Source organism: Ranitomeya variabilis, chromosome 8, assembly GCF_051348905.1.
Source record: "Ranitomeya variabilis isolate aRanVar5 chromosome 8, aRanVar5.hap1, whole genome shotgun sequence".
NCBI classification, from domain to species: Eukaryota; Metazoa; Chordata; class Amphibia; order Anura; family Dendrobatidae; genus Ranitomeya; species Ranitomeya variabilis.
In genome coordinates, this window is record NC_135239.1 from 174,437,493 (window position 1) to 174,460,075 (window position 22,583).

The window sequence follows — 22,583 nt, forward strand, 5'->3', positions numbered from 1 at the left end:
ACTCTAGCACAGACTGAAGGCTGGGGTGGAGTTTTATAGCAGGAAGACAGTGCACATGAGACCAAAGACGCCATCTTGGAAAAGGGCAGTAATGCACAAAAGGTAAAAAATGTTCAGAGTCCTGACATTACTCCCTCCTTAGAAGCGGCCTCAGGACGATCCTGGACCTGGTTTCTCAGGGAATCGCTGATGAAAACGAGAAATCTTCTGTTGGGCATTGATGTTTTCCACAAGTTCCCAAGAGTCTTCCTCAGGGGGATATCCCTGCCATCTTATCAGATATTGGAGCCGATTCCTGCGAATCCTGGAATCAATAATTTCCTCCACCACGAATTGTTCTTGCCCATCAATCACCACAGGCTGCGGAGGTGGCACAACACGTCCCTGGAAGGTATTAGGAGATACAGGCTTTAGTAAAGATACATGAAAAACTGGGTGTACCTTCATTGTCCTAGGCAGCTTCAGCCGGCAGGCCACAGAGCTCACAATACCGTTGATCTTGAAAGGGCCAATGAATTTCTGTCCAAGTTTTTGTGAAGGAACGTTTAACTTCAGATTCTTAGTTGCTAACCACACGGAATCTCCTACCTTGAACATGGGTGCAGGTTTACGGAATCTATCAGCCGATCTCTTATAACGTTCTTGAGCTGTGGTCAGGGATTCCTTCAGAACCTCCAGATTTTGTCTCATCGCAGTCAGCCTTTCCTCCACTGCCGGAACCGGAGAATTAATTGGAGACCTAGGTAAAATACACGGATGATAACCCAGATTGGCAAAGAAAGGTGTAAATTTAGTGGAGGCGCTCTGAGAATTATTATATGAAAATTCGACTATCGGCAACAACTCCAACCAATCATCCTGGAGATGGCTGACATAACATCTTAGATATTGTTCCAGTGTCTGGACCAGTCTGACCATTTGTCTGGGGATGGTAAGCAGAAGAGAGACAGACATTAATATTGAGTGCAGAGCAAAACCACTTCCAGAATCTTGAAGTGAACTGTACTCCACGGTCAGAGATGATCTCATCCGGAACCCCGTGCAATCGAAAGACATTCTGTATAACCAAGTTCACTGTATCTTTAGCTGAGGGGAGGCCGGTGCACGGAACAAAATGAGCAGCTTTAGTCAGGCGATAAACTACCACCATGATTGTATTCATGCCCCCCGATGTAGGCAGCTCCACAATAAAGTCCATTGATATAGACCCCCAAGGGCGGGACGGAACAGATAATGGTTGTAGAAGACCCATAGGTGCCACATGAGGAGTCTTGTAATGGGCACATACCTCGCAAGAGAGAACATAGTCCTTGGTATCCTTCAGGCAAGTTGGCCACCAGAAGAATCGGCTCAGGAACTCTTGTGTCTTCTGTACCCCCCTGTGACCAGCCAACTTGGAGTCATGTACCAACTTGAGGACATGCAGACGGACGACCTCCGGGACGTAGATACATCGATCTCTGAACCACATGCCACCCTTAAAGACAAGATTAATATCCACAGGTGGGTTGGCCAGAAATACATCACCTTCATAGGCCTCCCTGCACTCCTTCCACAAGTCCTGATCGTGGATAACTCCGATTAAATTGGCATCAGATAGAATGGTCTTGGACGGGGCTCCAGGTACGGAATCCGCAGCATGGATTTGGGATAAAGCATCAGCCTTCCCATTACGAGAACCTGGACGGTACGAGACAACAAAGTTAAATTGATTTAAAAATAAGTTCCAACAAGCCTGACGAGGAGAAAGACATCTAGCGGATCTAAGGAACTCTAGATTGCGATGGTCAGTTAGCACTATGATCTGTCGGGCAGCTCCTTGCAGATGATGCCTCCATTCTTTGAAAGCCGCAATAATAGCCAGCAATTCCTTGTCTCCCACATCGTAATTCTTCTCTGCTGAGGTTAGTCTACGGGAAAAGAAAGCACAAGGATGTAGCAGACCCTTCTCTCCAGTTCTTTGGGAGAGAATAGCCCCCAAAGCATTATTAGAAGCGTCCACCTCCACAATGAAAGGAAGTGTTGGATCTGGGTGTATCAACAGCGGTGCTGATGTGAAACAGATCTTAAGCCGATCAAAACCTTCTTGAGACTGTGATGACCACTTAAAGGGCTTTTCCTTCTTTGTCAAGTAAGTAATGGGACGGACCATATCAGAAAAATTTCGAATGAAGCGTCTGTAGAAATTTGCAAAACCAATAAAACGTTGGACCTCCTTAACGTTCTTGGGTACCGGCCAGTCAAGGATAGCCTGAATCTTACCAGATTCCATGTTCAGCCCCTGGGGAGAGATGATATAACCTATGAACTGTATCTCAAAATATAGCATACATTGATTCACAAAGCCATGAAATTTGTCGCGATCACCATTAAATCTGAATGGGGGCAACTTAGGTGGGCCAGCTGGTGGCGGTTGCCCAGAGGGTAAAGTCACTTGTGCAACTATTTGCGTGCTTATGTCCTGAAAAGCCCGTTCATACTGGGACTCTATGCCAGCAAGTTTGTTTTCCTGGGCTGCCATGCGGTTTCTCAAGTCCTGCAAAGTTTGTCCAAACACTTGTTGATTGTGTTCAAAGCTTCCAAACTTCTTTTGCAGACCTTCCACATCTTTCTGCAGTGATCTAATTATGGAAAACACCTGCTCTAATTTGCTTTCTGCAGTCATTGTTCCAGCAGTCTCCTTTTTTTTAGGCTAGAGTATCCTGTAATAATTATAGGGGATAACTCAGGAGACTCTTTGCGTGGAACAAGACAACTACAGGACACAGTTTTAGTTTTATAAGTGGTAAAGTCTATATTATCACATGGTGATTCAAACAGGTGCAGAGAGAAACTCAAGTCCACAACACTTGGTGCAAATAATAAATGCAGCTTAGCAGTCTATAGAAAACTTCAGAGGAAAATGCAATCAAGCAGAAAGTCTATGAAGCACAGTTATTCTTGAGGATACTTGACATGAATAAATCCTTGTCTTAGTCCAGGCACAGATAGATATGCTTAATAGGCAGTTCAAATCATATCTTAGCTCAACCAGGGAGGCCTGGTTAATAGTCTCAGGTTATTGCAAAGCAGAAACAGCTTACATGTCCAGCAAATGCAGATGGAAGTAAACACGAACAGCAGATGAAGGAGGATTACTGGAAACTTGTGTATGCAGCAGGAACTCAGAGCAGAGTAGCAGGATCACCACACAGGTTCACAGGAGCAGGTGTATAGCCAGGGAGTAATCAGAGGTCAGGAGCTGGATGCAAGGCAGAATACTCTAGCACAGACTGAAGGCTGGGGTGGAGTTTTATAGCAGGAAGACACAGTGCACATGAGACCAAAGATGCCATCTTGGAAAAGGGCAGTAATGCACAAGAGGTAAAAAATGTTCAGAGTCCTGACACACACTAAAAGACGCTTTTTAAGTTTTTGCGTCTCCACATTTTGAGACCTATAATTTTTCCATATTTTGGTCCACAGAGTCATGTGAGGTCTTGTTTTTTGCGGGACGAGTTGACGTTTTTATTGGTAACATTTTCGGACACGTGACAGTTTTTGATCGCTTTTTATTCCGATTTTTGTGAGGCAGAATGACCAAAAACCAGCTATTCATGAATTTCTTTTGGGGGAGGCGTTTCTACCATTCCACGTTTGGTAAAATTGATAAAGCAGTTTTATTCTTTGAGTCTGTACGATTACAGCGATATCTCATTTATATCTTTTTTTATGTTTTGGCGCTTTTATACGATAAAAGCTATTTTATAGAAAAAATAATTATTTTGGCATCGCTTTATTCTGAGGACTAGAACTTTTTTATTTTTTTGCTTATGATGCTGTATTGCGGTTCGTTTTTTGCGGGACAAGATGATGTTTTCAGCGGTACCATGGTTATTTATATCCGTCTTTTTGATCGCGTGTTATTCCACCTTTTGTTCGGCGGTATGATAATAAAGCGTTGTTTTTTTGCATCGTTTTTTTTTTTTTTCCCTTACGGTGTTCACTAAAGGGGTTAACTAGTGGGACAGTTTTATAGGTTGGGTCGTTACGGACGCAGCGATACTAAATATGTGTACTTTTATTGTTTTTTTTTTTTATTTAGATAAAAAAATGTATTTATGGGAATAATATTTTTTTTTCTTTATTTAGGAATTTTTTTTTTTTTTTTTACACATGTGGAATTTTTTTTTTTTACTTTTTTACTTTGTCCCAGGGGGGGACATCACAGATCGCTGATCTGACAGTTTGCACAGCACTCTGTCAGATCAGCGATCTGACTTACAGCGTTGCAGGCTTACCAGCGCCTGCTCTGGACCCGGAAGTAGTCCCTGCAGGACCCAGATGCAGCCCCGCAGCCATTTTGGATCCGGGGCCTGCAGGGATAGGAGGTAAGAGACGCTCGGAGCAACGCGATCACATCGCGTTGCTCCGAGGGTCTCAGGGAAGGCCGCAGGGAGCCCCCTCCCTGCGCGATGCTTCCCTATACCGCCGGAACACTGCGATCATGTTTGATCGCAGTGTGCCGGGGGTTAATGTGCCGGGGGCGGTCCGTGACCGCTCCTGGCACATAGAGCCGGATGTCAGCTGCGATAGTCAACTGACACCCGGCCGCGATCGGCCGCGCTCCCCCCGTGAGCGCGGCCGATCGCTATGACGTACTATCCCGTTGAGGGTCAGATAGGCCCAGGTCACCTCGACGGGATAGTATGTCTAAGGTCAGAGAGGGGTTAATCTATTTATTTTGAGGTTAAAAATCATTTTTGGAAATTAGTTTTACACACTCCAGTAGATCCTATTACACCATGTGTAGAATTATTAGGCAAGTTGTATTTTAGAGGATTATTTTTATTATTGATCAACAACTATGTTCTCAATCAACCCAAAGGACTCATAAATATCAAAGCTTAAAGGGAACCTATCACCCCGTTTTTTTCGGTATGAGATAAAAATACTGTTAAATATGGCCTGAGCTGTGCATTACAATAGTGTAGTTTGTGGACCCCGATTCCCCACCTATGCTGCCGAAATACGTTACCAAAGTAGTCATTTTCGCCTGTCAATCAGGCTGGTCAGGTCGGATGGGCGTGGCTTCTTCCCCCAGATATTGCGTAGTTTTCCGTTGGTGGCGTAGTGGTGTGCGCATGTCCAACGTCCCCAATCCTGCACGGGGGGGTGAAAATAGCAGCGATGTCCGTTATTCCATTGGTGGTCGGTGGGCGCGGCCATCTTCCTTTGGCCGCGCGTGCGCAGAAGCGGCGCTCTGCTGGCCGCGGCTTCAGGAAAATGGCCGCGGGATGCCGCGCGTACGCAGATGGAGATCGCGGCGGCCATTTTCCTGAAGCCGCGGCCAGCAGAGCGCCGCTTCTGCGCACGCGCGGCCAAAGGAAGATGGCCGCGCCCACCGACCACCAATGGAATAACGGACATCGCTGCTATTTTCACCCCCCCGTGCAGGATTGGGGACGTTGGACATGCGCACACCACTACGCCACCAACGGAAAACTACGCAATATCTGGGGGAAGAAGCCACGCCCATCCGACCTGACCAGCCTGATTGACAGGCGAAAATGACTACTTTGGTAACGTATTTCGGCAGCATAGGTGGGGAATCGGGGTCCACAAACTACACTATTGTAATGCACAGCTCAGGCCCTATTTAACAGTATTTTTATCTCATACCGAAAAAAACGGGGTGATAGGTTCCCTTTAATGTTTTTGGAAGTTGGAGTGGGGCTTTTTTAGATTTGGCTATATTAGGAGGATATCTGTTTGTGCAGGTAACTATTACTGTGCAGAATTATTAGGCAACTTAATAAAAACCAAATATATTCCCATCTCACTTGTTTATTTTCCCCAGGTAAACCAATATAACTGCACAAAATTTAGAAATAAACATTTCTGACATGCAAATACAAACCCCCCAAAAATTAGAGACCAATAGAGCCACCTTTCTTTATGATGACACTCAGCAGCCTTCCATCCATAGATTCTGTCAGTTGCTTGATCTGTTTACGATCAACATTGCGTGCAGCAGCCACCAAAGCCTCCCAGACACTGTTCCGAGAGGTGGACTCTTTTCCCTCCCTGTAGATCTCACATTTAATGAGGGACCACAGGTTCTCTATGGGGTTCAGATCAGGTGAACAAGGGAGCCATGTCATTATTTTTTCTTCTTTGAGACCTTTATTGGCCAGCCACGCTGTGGAGTAGTTGGAGGCATGTGATGCACCATTGTCCTGCGTGAAAATCATGTTTTTCTTGAACGATACCAACTTCTTCCTGTACCACTGCTTGAAGATGTTGTTTTCCAGAAACTGGCAGTAGGTCTGGGAGTTGAGCTTCACTCCATCCTCAACCCGAAAAGGTCCCACAAGTTCATCTTTGATGATACCAGCCCATACCAGTACCCCACCTCCACCTTGCTGGTGTCTTGAGTCAGAGTGGAGCTCTCTGCCCTTTACTGATCCAGCCTCTGGCCCATCCATCTGGGCCATTAAGAGTCACTCATTTCATCAGTCCATAAAACCTTTGAAAAGTCAGTCTTAAGATATTTCTTGGCCCAGTCTTGATGTTTTATCTTATGTCTCTTGTTCAAAGGTGGTCGTTTTTCAGCCTTCCTTACCTTGGCCATGTCCCTGAGTGTCGCACACCTTGTGCTTTTTGTTACTCCAGTAATGTTGCAGCTCTGAAATATAGCAAAACTGGCGGCAAATGGCATCTTGGCAGCTTCACACTTGATTTTTCTCAATTCTTGTGCAGTTATTTTGCGCCTTTTTTGCCCAACACGCTTCTTGCGAGCCTGTTGGCTATTTGCCATGAAACTCTTGATTGTTCGGTGATCATGCTTCAAAAGTTTGTCAATTTCAAGACTGCTGCATCCCTCTGCAAGACATCTCACAATTTTGGACTTTTCAGAGCCCGTAAAATCTCTCTTCTGACCTATTTTGCCAAAGGAAAGGAAGTTGCCTAATAATTAAAGGGAACCTGTCACCCCCAAAATCAAAGATGAGCTAAGCCCACCAGCATCAGGGGCTTATCTACAGCATTCTGGAATGCTGTAGATAAGCCCCCGATGTATCCTGAAAGATGAGAAAAAGAGGTTAGATTATACTCACCTGGGTGGGCGGTCCAATCCGATAGGAGGCCCCGGACTGGACCGCGACGCCAATCTTCATATGATGACGTCCTCTTCTTGTCTTCATGCTGCGGCTCCGGCGCAGGCGTACTTTGTCTTCCCTGTTGAGGGCAGAGCACAGTACTGCAGTGCGCAGGCGCCGGGCCTCTCTGACCTTTCCTGGCGCCTGCGCACTGCAGTACTTTGCTCTGCCCTCAACAGGGTAGAGTACGCCTGCGCCAGAGCTGCAGCATGAATACAAGAAGAGGACGTCATCGCAAGAAGATGGGAGGCCCCGGACCGGACCGTGACGCCCATCGGACCGGACCGCCCCCCAGGTCAGTATAATCTAACCTCTTTTTCTCATCTTTCAGGATACATCGGGGTCTTATCTACAGCATTCCAGAATGCTGTAGATAAGCCCCTGATGCTGGTGGGCTTAGCTCATCCTCGATTTTGGTGGTGACAGGTTCCCTTTAAGCACACCTTATATAGGGTTTTGATGTCATGAGACAACACCCCTCCTCATTACAGAGATGCACATCACCTGATTTACTTAATTGGTAGTTGGCTCTCAAGCCTGAACAGCTTGGAGTAGGACAACATGTATAAAAAGTATCATGTGATCAAAATACAACTTGCCTAATAATTCTGCACACAGTGTAGCTTCCAATACAGGTGAATCAGTTTAGACCAACACATCCAACATTAAAGTGGGTTGCCCGGTCACAACATTTTGATGAAAAATGGTAATAATAGGATATGTCAGCAATATGACACTTGGCATTACCACCAACTGACTGTGCACGGAGCAGCTTTATTCAGTGTGTAGCAGCCGCTGCCTAGTACTGAAGCACAGCAAGTTGTTCTGCAGCGCCTGGCAGCGGACACTACACACTGAATGCAGCCGTACATTGCAGCTCCGTTAAGTTTTTACACAGCACAGACCTGGACCATGGACCGAGATGGCGCGCAGTAAACTAAATAATTACCCCTGAGAAAGTTGATGATTTTTCCCCATTTGCCGGCGTCAAACGGATGAAGCTTCTCCAGTCCAATAAATGTGATGTTATAATCGGTAGAATACACAATTGGCCAGAGACTTGCAGGGATGTCCTCATACAGTCTAGTATCATGAGGCCTAGGAAACACATCCACGCATTTCATTACATTAATTACATTACATTAGTATTTTTCTCGGTGGCTTTACTCTGCTTCCTATAAAAAGTAGGTAAGTCATTAAACTGTATCTCGCCATGACTGCACTTGAACAAATCGTCTGAAATGAAATGGAGAATTCATCAAGTGCTTTTAGAGAGAAAACTGGTGTTGTGAATTTGCTTTTTGGCTCCCTCTAGTGGTTACTAGTTATTTGACTCTGGGTTTTTCTGTCATCCCTTGTATTCTCACCTGGGTCGTTAGTTCAGGGGTGTTGCTATATAAGCTCCCTGGACCTTCAGTTCAATGCCTGGCAACGTAGTAATCAGAGCTAATCTGCTGTGCTCTTGTCTACTGATCCTGGTTCCTGCTAGATCAAGCTAAGTCTGCTTCTTTGCTTTTTTGCTATTTGTTTTGATTGCATTTTTGTCCAGCTTGTCCTAAACTGTTCCTGACTTTGCTGGAAGCTCTAGGGGGCTGGCGTTCTCCCCCCGGACCGTTAGTCGGTTCGGGGGTTCTTGAATTTCCAGCGTGGATTTTGTTAGGGTTTTTGTTGACCATATAAGTTATCTTTCTATATTCTGCTATTAGTGAAGCGGGCCTCTCTTTGCTAATCCTAGTTCATTTCTGTGTTTGTCATTTCCTCTTACCTCACCGTTATTATTTGTGGGGGGCTTGTATCCAACTTTGGGGTCCCTTTCTCTGGAGGCAAGAGAGGTCTTTGTTTTCCTCTTCTAGGGGTAGTTAGATTCTCCGGCTGGCGCGAGTCATCTAGCGATCAACGTAGGCATGATCCCCGGCTACTTCTAGTGTTGGCGTTAGGATTAGATATATGGTCAATCCAGTTACCACTGCCCTATGAGCTGGATTTTTGTATTTTGCAGACTTACTAGTGCCTCTGAGACCCTCGCCATTGGGGTCATAACAACTGGAGTAGAAAAGGTGAGAATTTCTGCGCAACTGGGAGCAGAAAAATGCAACAAATTTTTAGAAGGTGCACAACATCTGATGAATTTGGCGCATTTTTCTCCATCAGACCCTGAAGACTGTAACAAGTGTAGAACTTGGCACTTAATTGATTATATCACTACTTGTGACTGTAGTCCAAAATCAAGCGCTTCTCTGCGTCCAGCAGCGGTGGATACCGCATCTATGCCATTGCGCCAAGTGTCTTTACATTTGTTTCCCACAACCTATGTTACTGATGAAGGTCTATTGTTTGGACCAAAGTTTTTGATTTTGGATTTCAATCACAAATAAAGATAAAATCCGTTATCCTTCTGAGCGCCAAGTTCTACATTTCCTGCATCATGGAACAGAATTTTACTTGGACACCTATTTACCATTTTTTCCCCCTTGTCTCATTAACCCTAGGTCTAGACGATGACAACTTTTGCCTGTGACACAAGTCATGTGGCCATAGATCACTATGAGACAGGGCTGCAACCACAAAATGCTTCTGGACTTTTTGCAACTTGTTTGTCGCGGTCACCTAGGTTTGGTTTTTCTCATATGCAAAAAAAACCCCAAACCCAACAACTATTATCATTATCATTATTCATTATTATAGCACCATTTATTTCATGGCGCTTACATGTGAGGAGGGATATACATAATAAAAACGAGTACAGTAACCTTAAACAATAAAAGTCACGACTGGTACAGGAGGAGAGAGGACGCTGCCCGCGAGTTTTCTCGATCTTCTAGCAGTCAGTGAAAAATGGACAGGACTCAGATGCAAGAAGGATGTGATCATTGTCCTGTCCCAGTTTTTCCACAGATCTGCAGACTTGCATTAGCGAGTTTGACGATGACTCGGATCAGAATTAGACCTTTGTTGTTTATTTTCTTTGTGTGGACACTCGTGCATGTGAATGAAGTTTAATGGCTGGCTACATATTCTATCCATGAAAAATACCAATACAACACGTTTAGAATTGAGAGTCCTCAGTGGTTGATACCTGAGGACTCTCAATTCTAAACATTTTTTTATCTACTGGCTAACACGGTACCAAGATATATATCTTTCCTGTATCAATACAACACGGACGTCTGAATGAGGCCTTATTAAGTATGCTGGCGGTCATGCATTCTCCATCTCCGTACTCCAGTGTACCACATCCCCTTATATAACGTCTGGCCGGCCTAAATGCTTGCATTTCTTGACCAGCAAACTCAGTCTCTGCCTTCCTATGCCCAGAACATCCATACCATTACTGTATAGGCAGATCCCAGAAATCTGCAGCCCTCTCCCTTTCTGCAGATCCCCAGTAACCTGCATTCAGCCCCAGCCTTCCTATTGTTACCCAGGCAGCTTGCCTCCCTCCCATCCTGCCTATATGTGGAGCAGCAGCTGCATGCCCCTGTCTATCCATACACTGACAGGCCGCCTGCTCGCCCTCCATGTAACATCTCCCCCCTCTCTGATTACTCACATGTTGTTTCCTTCTGTGGGGCTGGTTTCCTCCTCCAGCACATGACGTCACGAGAAGGCAGGGTTATGCACTTGTCATTGTGACGTCATGAAATGTGCTACACATATCGAAAGAGAACTCTGAGCTGCAGGAAATGTGAGAGCTTCGAGTGTTCTGCGGTTGAGCACGCTGCCGGCCTATGTACAAGAGGCAAGATGGCCACTATAGCCTCCGAACGGGGCGGACACACCATATGTGCATTTGCAAAGAGGCAGGGGCTGCATTCGCACCCGGCTTTGCAGACCGAATGGGGTCAAGTCGTTCATTGGGTCCATATAAGAAGTCCCACACTATTAGAGACACATGATAGTTGGGGGCCCTGTTGGAGATTTTGAATTGGGGTCCACGAGCTTCAAGTTGCACCTCTGGACATGGGCTCTATGGAGCTCTGGATAGTGCCATTGCACCGGGGGCCACCACCAACTTTCTCTGCTAGAGTCTCCAAGGGATTTTCACCCAACCTTTCTAGGCTCCTGACAAGCTAACAGTTAAATTATCCATCATGAGCTAAACAAATTTTCCAACTTGTTTAAAAAAAAGAGGGATAAAAGTGTAAAAAAAAAAAGAAGCTATACTCACACGATGTCTGCTTCAGGCAGATCTGCTCTAAAACCCACCTTAGAAAGTGAATTTTGAATTCCAAATTTGCTGGAACTATTAGTGAACACCATGTCAAGTTTGGAGAGCCCCTGATGTGCCTAAACAGTGAAAAAACCCAACAAGTGACACCATTTTGGAAACTAGATCCCTCAAGGAATGTATTTATATCTGTGGTGAACACTTTGATCCCCAGATGCTTCACAGAAGTTTATAACGTTGAGCCGTGAAAATTTAAAAACAAAAATCACATTTACCCCACAAAAATGTTATTTTAGCCCCACATTTTGGATTTTCATAAGGGTAACAGGAGAAATTGCACCATACAATTTGTTGTGCAATTTCTCCCTAGTACACCGATGCCCCATATGTGGGGGGAAACTACTTTTGAGGCACAGAGCACAGCTCAGAAGGGAAGAGGCACCATATTGGAGTTCAGAGTTTGCTGGAATGGTTTGAGGGTGCCATATCACATTGGCAGAGCCCCTGAGGTGCCAGAACAACACAAACCCCCTATATGTGAATTCATTTTACAAACTACATCCCCCAACTAATTCATCTAGGGGTGCAGTGATCATATTGACACCACATGTGCCTCAGAGTTTTATACCACTGAGCGGTGAAGAAAGAATAAATTACATTTTTATTGTAAGCATATTGCTATGCTTTATACCTGTCAGAGCTGCACTGACATCAGCTAGTGAGACCATGCACTGCCCATGATCTAACTGGCTTGCAAGCCTTGGTGATCCGGATGTTGTCAAGATGACATTGGGTCATCATGGCAACAATAGGTCCCTTGCTAAGACGTCGCAAGGCTGCCAATCGGAGGAGAGAGGGAGTCCTCTCCCTCTCTTCTAAATGCTGCGATTGATATCGGGGATAAACTGCTGGGATCAGTGTGGGCACCGGTCCTGGCAGTGAGTGTCGGGTGTCAGTTGTCATGTCAGTTGAACACCCGCTGGAAAAAGAGCGCACAGCTCCTGGCGTAAAATTGCTTTGACTTATCCATGCATTCAAGGTCGGGAAGTACTTCCCAACCTGGAAGTATAGATACGTCTAAGGTCATGAAGGAGTTAAAAATGATGCCATAACATTATGATTGAGAAGGGTCTAACAATTGGGACTTGCTGATCTGGAAAACAAAGGCGCAGAGATCTCGTCAGCAAAAAATGGATCCCTGAAAAATGCTCACAGGAAAATTGCCCACACAGAAAATTGCCCACATGGAAAATTGTTGTGGATTCTGTTTGTGGGCTCCCTCTGGTGGTTACTGCTGGTACTGGGTGACTTTGGTGGGTTGCGGCCTTTGGTTTCCACCTGTCCATCAGAGGCTGGGTGTTTCCTATTTTACCTGGCCTTTCTGTCATTCCCTTGCCGGCTATCAATGTATTCAGATGTGCTCTGTTTTGTTCCTGCCTACCTGCTCCTAGATCTTTCAGGATAAGCTAAGTGCTGATTTTCAGTTGTTTGTTTTTTTGTCCAGCTTGCTTATTATGTCTCTATGCTAGCTGGTAGCTCTAGTGGACTGAGGTTCTCCCCATGTGCCATGAGTTGGCACATGGGTTCTTGTAATCTCAGGATGGTTTTTTGATTAGGGTTTTTTGCTGACCGCTCAGACCCCTTTTGTATCGTTCTGCTTTCTAGTTTACAGCGGGCCTCAATTTGCTAAACCTATATATATCATCTCTATGTGTGTGCCTTCCTCTCATTTCACCGTCAATACATGTGGGGGGCAACTATACCTTTTGGGGTTCATCCCTCTGGAGGCAAGTGAGGTCTTTATTTTTCTCTGCAGTACTAGTTAGCTCTTAGGCTGGTGCGTGGCGTCTAGAACCAACGTAGGCACGCTCCCTGGCTATCTCTAGTTGCGTTTGTCAGGCGTAGGGCAGCGGTCAGCCCAGGTTCCATCACCCTAGAGCTCGTCCGTTATATATTTGTACCTTGCTTGTCCTGTGCTATCCCTAGCCATTGGGATTCATGACAGTATAGCCGGCCCACAAAGTGTTATTTGTTAGGGCTGAAACAGGAGAAAAAACAAGTGTTTAAGGGAAATTTTTTTTTTTTTTTTTTTTTTCTTTCCCTTCAGAGTTTTGCTGCCTAGCCCTTAATTGCTGTCTAGCTGCTTCTTACCTCCTCTTAACCCTTGAATGGCTCTGATCTTAGCTGTTTAACATGGATGTCCAGAGTTTGGCTTCCAGCCTGAGTAATCTCGCGGCAAAAGTTCAAAACATACAGGATTTTGTTGTTCACACTCCCATGTCTTAACCTAGAATTCCTATACCAGAGTTCTTCTCTGGAGATAGATCTACCTTCCTGAATTTCAGGAACAATTGTAAATTGTTTCTTTCTTTAAAATCTCGCTCCTCTGGAGACCCTGCTCAACAGGTCAGGATTGTAATATCTTTCCTGCGGGGCGACCCTCAGAATTGGGCATTTGCATTGGCACCAGGGGATCCTGCATTGCTCAGTGTGGATGCGTTTTTTCTGGCATTGGGATTGCTCTATGAGGAACCCAACCTGGAGATTCAGGCTGAAAAGGCTTTGTTAGCCCTCTCTCAGGGGCATGATGAAGCGGAAATATATTGTCAAAAATTTCGGAAATGGTCGGTGCTTACTCAGTGGAATGAGTGCGCCCTGGCTGCAAACTTCAGAAATGGTCTTTCTGAGGCCATTAAGGATATTATGGTGGGGTTCCCTACGCCTACAGGTCTGAATGAGTCTATGGCTATGGCCATTCAGATTGATCGGCGTTTACGGGAGCGCAAACCCGTGCACCAGTTGGCGGTGTCTTCTGAACAGGCACCTGAGACTATGCAATGTGATAGTATTCAGTCCAGAAGTGAACGGCAAAATTATAGGCGGAAAAATGGATTGTGTTTTTATTGTGGTGATTCAGCTCATGTTATATCAGCATGCTCTAAACGCACAAAAAAGCTTGATAAATCTTTTGCCATTGGTACTCTGCAGCCTAAGTTCATTTTGTCTGTGACTCTGATTTTTTCACTGTCTTCCATTTCCGTTGATGCCTATGTGGATTCGGGCGCTGCCCTGAGTCTTATGGATTGGTCATTTGCTAAACGCTGCGGTTTTAGTCTGGAGCCTCTGGAAGTTCCTATTCCTCTGAAGGGAATTGACTCTACACCATTGGCTATGAATAAACCGCAGTATTGGACACAAGTGACCAAGCGCATGACTCCCGTTCATCAGGAGGTGATTCGCTTCCTTGTATTGTATAATTTACATGATGTACTAGTGCTGGGTCTGCCATGGTTACAAACTCATAATCCTGTCCTGGACTGGAAAACAATGTCTGTGTTAAGCTGGGGATGTCAGGGGGTTCATGATGATGCACCTCCGATTTCAATCGCTTCATCTACTCCTTCTGAGATCCCTGAGTTTTTGTCTGACTATAGGGATGTTTTTGAGGAGCCTAAGCTCAATTCGCTCCCTCCTCATAGAGATTGTGACTGTGCTATAGAAGATTCCTGGCAGTAAGTTCCCTAAGGGTCGTTTATTTAATCTGTCACTGCCAGAGCATACTACTATGCGGAATTATATTAAGGAGTCCTTGGAAAAGGGACATATTCGTCCATCTTCGTCCCCTCTGGGAGCAGGTTTTTTTTTCGTGGCAAAAAAAGATGGTTCCCTGAGGCCCTGTATAGATTATCGCCTTCTGAATAAGATTACAGTCAAATATCAGTATCCATTGCCATTATTGACTGATTTGTTTGCTCGCACTAAGGGGGCTAGGTGGTTCACTAAGATAGATCTTCGCGGTGCGTATAATCTGGTGCGGATAAAACAGGGTGATGAGTGGAAAACCGCATTTAATACGCCTGAGGGCGATTTTGAGTATTTGGTAATGCCTTTTGGACTCTCCAATGCTCCGTCAGTCTTTCAGTCCTTTATGCACAATATTTTCCGTGAATATCTGGATAAGTTTATGATTGTGTATTTGGATTATATTTTGGTGTTTTCTGATGACTGGGAGTCTCATGTTCTACAGGTCAGGAAGGTGTTTCAGGTTCTGCGGGCCAACTCTCTGTTTGTGAAGGGCTCAAAGTGTCTCTTCGGAGTCCAGAAGATTTCTTTTTTGGGGTACATTTTTTCTCCTTCTACTATTGAGATGGATCCCGTCAAGGTTCAGGCAATTTGTGACTGGACACAACCTACATCTGTTAAGAGCCTACAGAAGTTCTTGGGGTTTGCTAATTTTTATCGTCGGTTCATTGCTAATTTTTCCAGTATTGTTAAACCTTTGACTGATTTGACTAAAAAGGGTGCTGATGTTGCTGATTGGTCTCCTGCGGCCGTGGGGGCCTTTCAGGAACTTAAGCGCCGGTTTTCTTCTGCTCCTGTGTTGTGTCAACCAGATGTTTCACTTCCTTTTCAGGTTGAGGTTGATGCTTCCGAGATTGGAGCGGGGGCGGTTTTGTCACAGAGAAGTTCTAATGGCTCGGTGATGAAGCCATGTGCATTCTTCTCTAGAAAATTCTCGCCCGCCGAGCGCAATTATGATGTGGGTAATCGGGAGCTTTTGGCCATGAAGTGGGCATTTGAGGAGTGGCGTCATTGGCTTGAGGGTGCTAAACATCGTGTGGTGGTCTTGACTGATCACAAGAATCTCATTTACCTTGAGTCTGCCAGGCGTTTGAATCCTAGACAGGCTCGTTGGTCGTTGTTTTTTTCTCGTTTCAATTTCGTGGTTTCATACCTGCCAGGTTCAAAGAATGTGAAGGCAGATGCTCTTTCCAGGAGTTTTGTGCCTGACTCTCCTGGAGACTCTGGGCCTACTGGTATCCTTAGGGATGGGGTAATATTGTCCGCCGTATCCCCAGACTTGCGACGTGCATTGCAGGAGTTTCAGGTGGATAAACCGGATCGTTGTCCACCAGAAAGACTGTTTGTTCCGGATGATTGGACCAGTAGAGTCATCTCCGAGGTCCATTCTTCTGTGTTGGCTGGTCATCCTGGAATATTTGGTACTAGAGACTTGGTGGCTAGGTCTTTTTGGTGGCCTTCCTTGTCTAGGGATGTGCGTACCTTTGTGCAGTCTTGTGAAGTGTGTGCTCGAGCTAAGCCTTGCTGTTCTCGGGCCAGTGGGTTGTTGTTATCCTTGCCCATCCCGAAGAGGCCTTGGACGCACATTTCCATGGATTTTATTTCTGATCTCCCGGTTTCACAGAAAATGTCCGTTATCTGGGTTGTGTGTGACCGCTTTTCTAAGATGGTTCATTTGGTGCCCTTGCCTAAGTTGCCTTCCTCTTCTGAGTTGGTCCCTTTATTTTTTCAGAACGTGGTTCGTTTGCATGGGATTCCGGAGAATATCGTTTCTGACAGGGGATCCCAGTTTGTGTCTAGATTTTGGCGGACGTTTTGTGCCAAGATGGGCATTGATTTGTCTTTCTCGTCTGCATTCCATCCTCAGACGAATGGCCAGACGGAGCGAACTAATCAGACCTTGGAAACTTATTTGAGGTGTTTTGTTTCTGCTGATCAAGATGACTGGGTTGCTTTTTTGCCACTGGCCGAATTTGCTCTTAATAATCGGGCTAGTTCTGCCACGTTGGTCTCTCCTTTTTTTTGTAATTCGGGGTTTCATCCTCGTTTTTCCTCTGGTCAGGTGGAGTCTTCGGATTGTCCTGGAGTGGACGTGGTGGTGGACAGGCTACATCAGATTTGGAATCAGGTGGTGGACAATTTGAAGTTATCTCAGGAGAAGACTCAGCAGTTTGCTAATCGCCGTCGCCGCGTGGGTCCCCGACTTCTTGTTGGGGATTTGGTGTGGTTGTCTTCTCGTTTTGTCCCTATGAAGGTCTCTTCTCCTAAGTTCAAGCCTCGGTTCATCGGTCCTTATAGGATCTCGGAGATTCTTAACCCTGTATCTTTTCGTTTGGATCTCCCAGCATCGTTTGCTATTCATAATGTGTTCCATCGGTCGTTGTTGCGGAGGTATGAGGTGCCCGTTGTTCCTTCGGTTGAGCCTCCTGCTCCGGTGCTGGTGGAGGGAGAATTGGAGTATGTTGTTGAGAAGATCTTGGATTCTCGTGTTTCCAGACGTAAACTCCAGTATTTGGTTAAGTGGAAGGGTTATGGTCAGGAGGATAATTCCTGGGTGGTCGCCTCCGATGTTCATGCGACTGATTTGGTCCGCGCCTTCCATAGAGCTCACCCTGATCGCCCTGGGGGTTCTCGTGAGGGTTCGGTGACCCCTCAAGGGGGGGGTACTGTTGTGGATTCTGTTTGTGGGCTCCCTCTGGTGGTTACTGCTGGTACTGGGTGACTTTGGTGGGTTGCGGCCTTTGGTTTCCACCTGTCCATCAGAGGCTGGGTGTTTCCTATTTTACCTGGCCTTTCTGTCATTCCCTTGCCGGCTATCAATGTATTCAGATGTGCTCTGTTTTGTTCCTGCCTACCTGCTCCTAGATCTTTCAGGATAAGCTAAGTGCTGATTTTCAGTTGTTTGTTTTTTTGTCCAGCTTGCTTATTATGTCTCTATGCTAGCTGGTAGCTCTAGTGGACTGAGGTTCTCCCCATGTGCCATGAGTTGGCACATGGGTTCTTGTAATCTCAGGATGGTTTTTTGATTAGGGTTTTTTGCTGACCGCTCAGACCCCTTTTGTATCGTTCTGCTTTCTAGTTTACAGCGGGCCTCAATTTGCTAAACCTATATATATCATCTCTATGTGTGTGCCTTCCTCTCATTTCACCGTCAATACATGTGGGGGGCAACTATACCTTTTGGGGTTCATCCCTCTGGAGGCAAGTGAGGTCTTATTTTTCTCTGCAGTACTAGTTAGCTCTTAGGCTGGTGCGTGGCGTCTAGAACCAACGTAGGCACGCTCCCTGGCTATCTCTAGTTGCGTTTGTCAGGCGTAGGGCAGCGGTCAGCCCAGGTTCCATCACCCTAGAACTCGTCCGTTATATATTTGTACCTTGCTTGTCCTGTGCTATCCCTAGCCATTGGGATTCATGACAGAAAATTGCCAATTGCAGCATCACAAAGTTTCAGATCTATGATAGTTCAGGTGAAAGGTGAGAATGTTCCCATTATATGTGATCAACTTGTGATTTACAGCTGACCTAGTGCAAAACTGCAAACATACTGAAGATCTGCGGTTTGTAGTAGTCTGTCATTATCAGCAATAGATAGATCTAGTCTGCTCTCCTCTCTCACTGATTCTGCCTTACTCCTCCCACCAGCCCAGAGCAGCACATGCAGAAACAGCAGCAGTATGATCCAGAGGAGCCATCACTGCTATCAGTACCCACAAAAGAATCACTCTATTATCTGTGGAGTTACATGGGACTGCAGGTCAGATCTAATACATTATCATCTCAGTGGGAGCCCACCAAAAGCAGGGTGCTGCTGGCTGAGATAGGCTACGTTCACATTTGCATTGTGCGCCGCAGCGTCGGCGCCGCAGCGCACAACGCAAACAAAAACGCGGCAAAACGCACGCTAAAACGCTGCGTTTTGCGCCGCATGCGTCCTTTTTGACCGAAAGTTGGACGCAAAAAAAATGCAACTTGAAGCGTTTCTTGCGTCCAACGCTTGCGGCCATGCAGCGCAAAACGCAGCACAACGCATGTCCATGCGCCCCCATGTTAAATATAGGGGCGCATGACGCATGCGGCGCCGCTGCGGCGCCCGACGCTGCGGCGCTGACCGCAAATGTGAACGTAGCCATAGACGGTCCTGGAAGCCCAGAAGGCACCGCAGAAAGGTGAGATTCTGTCAGAATCTGTCAGAGGAGCGGAAGTGCCATAGCAGCTCCGCTCTCCCATTGACTTCAGTGGCAGTGAATCTGGCACCTGCACTTCCTTCCCTGTCCACTTACGGCTACCAAGAGTAAGCGTGAACAGACCCTACCTAGTTATGTATCATACACATATACTGCAGGTGCAGGCAGGCATAGGATAGAAGGAACTGCAGAGTGGATTTGAATAAGGGTCTCTAAGCCCAGAAACCCCACAATGAGAGTGGACTAAGGGTCTCTAGGCTCAGACACACCACAATGAGAGTAGAATTATTGTTAGCACAGTGGAATGACAACTCCTAAGAACAGAATCTGTACTCTGGGACTAGGGATGAGTGAACCGAACCTGAAAACTGGGCCCAGAGACCTTTGTTGAAATCCATTCTGCATTTTCTTTGCTGCCTGTGTTGTGCTGTATTGTATTTCAATGGAGCCCATGGAAGTCATGGACAATCACCCAGCAGCTAATTATTTGCAGGTGTGCAATGATTGTTTAATGAACTTAAGTTATTATTGTTATTAGAACTCCTTAATAAACTGTTCTTAATAAACTTGTCGGTAGTTTTTTATGTGGGCAATTTTCGCCGACATTCTTCCGTGCTGCAGAGCATCTCACCTATAATTCTATACTATTCTCTGTTCTGCAGAGCATCTCACGTATACCTGCATACTATCCCCCTGTCCTGCAGAGCATTTAACCTATAATTCTATATTATTCTTCTGCCCTGCAGAGCATCTCACGTATACCTGCATAATATGCCCCTGCCCTGCAGAGCATTTAACCTATATCTCTTTGCTATTCTCTATCCTGCAGAGCATCTCGCCTATAATTATATATTATTCGTCTGCCCTGCAGAGCATCTCACGTATACATGCATATAATATCCCCCTGTCCTACAGAGCATTTAACCTATAATTCAGCCTGTGGGCAATTTTCTGTGGGCATTCTTCACCTTGCACCTCAAATATCATGGATCTGAAACTTTGTGATACTGCAATTGGCAATTTTCCGTGTGGGCAATTTTCCGTGTGGGCAATTTTCCATGTGGGCAATTTTCCTGTGGGCAATTTTCCTGTGGGCATTTTTCTGGTCACCACGTAAAACATATAGAACAAAATTTACCATTATCATAAAACATAATGAGTCACGAATCAACAATCTCAAATTTACTAGGATATGAAGAAACATTCCGGAGTTATTACTACTGGGAAATAATTGATACTGTTGCGTTATACAGATGATGAGAAAAATAGAGTAAATAAAGGCTATGTGAGGAATGGTGCCGATTGTAAACATAGTTGTATATAAGTTAACAAGATGAGAACAAATAAGAATACATACTAGGCCAGCAAAGATCATTCATCTAAATGGTTAATGAATATGTAGCAAAATGTAGCGTTTCTCCATTGATTGGAAGTCCACAAAAGGTAATAAACTAGTGATAATAGCATGTAATTGAAATGCCAGAGCAACCAATGGAGAAACGCTACATTTACTAGCTACATATTCATTAACCATTTAGATATATGATCCTGACTCATGTCAGGTTTGAAAAATGTGACCTAGTCACTAAGAGATTAAAAAAAATGTGTCCAGGATTCCAAAAGTGCACATTTTCTAGGTTTTTCATACACAATAGTTGGAAAAATAAGTTGAGAATGGTGCAGAAAATAAAATCATCTGTATCAGTTGTTGACAAAAAAAAAACAACAACAGCAAGGAAATGGTAAGAACTTGAACAGCTAAGCCAGCCCCCTTCTGGAGGCCAATGCATACACATAAAATGAGCTAGATTAGCTGTCGAAATTAGCAAGAAGCCAGTCCCCTTCACAAACAGAACCAGTTACTTTCTGACACAGGAAACACTGTCCATTGCTGAGAACAAGGATAGAAGACGAGTTGGCAAACCGGATGATATCTGCAGATCTGGGCACCTATAGTAAAAGAAGTATATTAGTTGGTCGTACACATTGCTATTTCTGACTCATTTTAAACAAAAAAAATAATATATATATATATATATATATATATATATATATATGTATATATATATATATATATATATATACACACACACATACACACACAGTGGCTTGCAAAAGTTCACTTCCCCCTTGGCATTTTTCGTAATTTGCTACCTCACAACATATAATTTCACAATTTTTTCTTGAGGGTTTGCATCAGTTCATGTAAAGAATATTCCTACAGTTGTGAACATTTGTTTTTCTTTTGTGAGGTAAATAACCACTAGGACAAAATAACTGAAAACTTCAGTGTGCATAACTATGCACCCCCCTAAAGTCAGTACTTTGTAGAGCCTCCTTTTGCGGCAATTACAGCTGCAAGTCACTTAGCATCAGTCTCTAGGGGCATTCCACATCCAGCCTCTGGGATTTTTGCCCATTCCTCAAGGCAAAACTGCTCCAGCTCCTTCCAGTTAGAAGGTTTCCTCTGGTGAACAGCAATCTTCAAGTCTGACCACAGATTCTTAATCGGATTAAGGTCTGGGCGTTGACTAGGCCACTCCAAAACATTTACATGTTTCCCCTTAAACCACTCGAGTGTTGCTTTAGCTTTGGGTCATTGTCTTATTGGAAGGTGAACCTCTGTCCCAGTCTCAAATCACTGACACCGCGTTCTATGTTTACACCTCTGCCTCTCCCGACAAGGGACTCCAAAGTTTGGTCCATTCTTTGGATCCATGCTGCTTACTCGTATACAGGTTTATATTCCTGGAGACTACACTAGCCTGTGCTCTTGGGTCACATGTACCTCGTCAGTTATCTTATGCGCAGTCTTGGTTCCTTCATACTCCTGGAGATTACACTAGCTTGTGCTGTTGGGATCCACATATAGGACCGCAATCTGATCTCAGGCCACACACGAATAGTGTCTCTAAGAGACCAGTACACTGAAGAAGGTCAATATGTCTGACCGAAACGTTTGTACAAGTGGCTGCCATTAAAATTTCACATCATCATAAGTTGAGTGCCAAAGTTTATTTCATATATGGTTACTGGTTTGGGAACCTTCTTTGTGCACCTCTACAGCTGTGCCACGATATACTACACTATACTTCAAATCACTGCCAGACTGAAACTGGTTTTGCTAAAAAAAATATCCCCGAATTTCACTCCATCCATCATTCCCTCGACTCGGTCCATTTTCCCTGTCCATGCTGCCGTAAAACACCACGTTTCACTGTGGGGATGGAGTTCTTGGGGTGATGAGCTATGTTGATTTGGTGCCAGACATAGCGTTTACCTTGCTGGCCAAAAAGTTCAATTTTGGTCTCATCTGAACCCAGCACCTCGATCCATTCATTTGAGTCTCAAACATCTTTTGGCAAGCTCAAAACTAGCCTTACAATTTTTGTGTGTAAGTAAAGGCTTTTTTCTGCCCTCTCTTCCATAACGGCCACCTTTCTGAAGTGTACAGCTTATTTGGTCATATGGACAGATCCTCCAGTCTCTGATTGAGAACTCTGCTGCTCC

The 22,583-nt window shown here is 45.0% G+C and overlaps 1 protein-coding gene across 2 annotated transcripts in view; it reads right to left on the reverse strand.

Moving 5' to 3' along the window:
- Window positions 1-10,789, reverse strand: part of HDAC11 (histone deacetylase 11) — a 49,652-nt gene extending 38,863 nt beyond the window's left edge. For both annotated transcript variants that reach the window (XR_013218338.1, XM_077276005.1), the window contains exons 1-2: window positions 10,690-10,789; window positions 8,089-8,237 (exon numbers count right to left, since the gene is read on the reverse strand). Coding sequence is in view for 1 of the 2 variants with exons in the window: in XM_077276005.1 (XP_077132120.1) it covers window positions 8,089-8,237; window positions 10,690-10,691 (151 nt within the window). In the remaining variant the exon portion in view is untranslated. The remainder of the gene's footprint in view (window positions 1-8,088; window positions 8,238-10,689) is intronic.
- Between the last annotated feature and the right edge of the window lie 11,794 nt (window positions 10,790-22,583).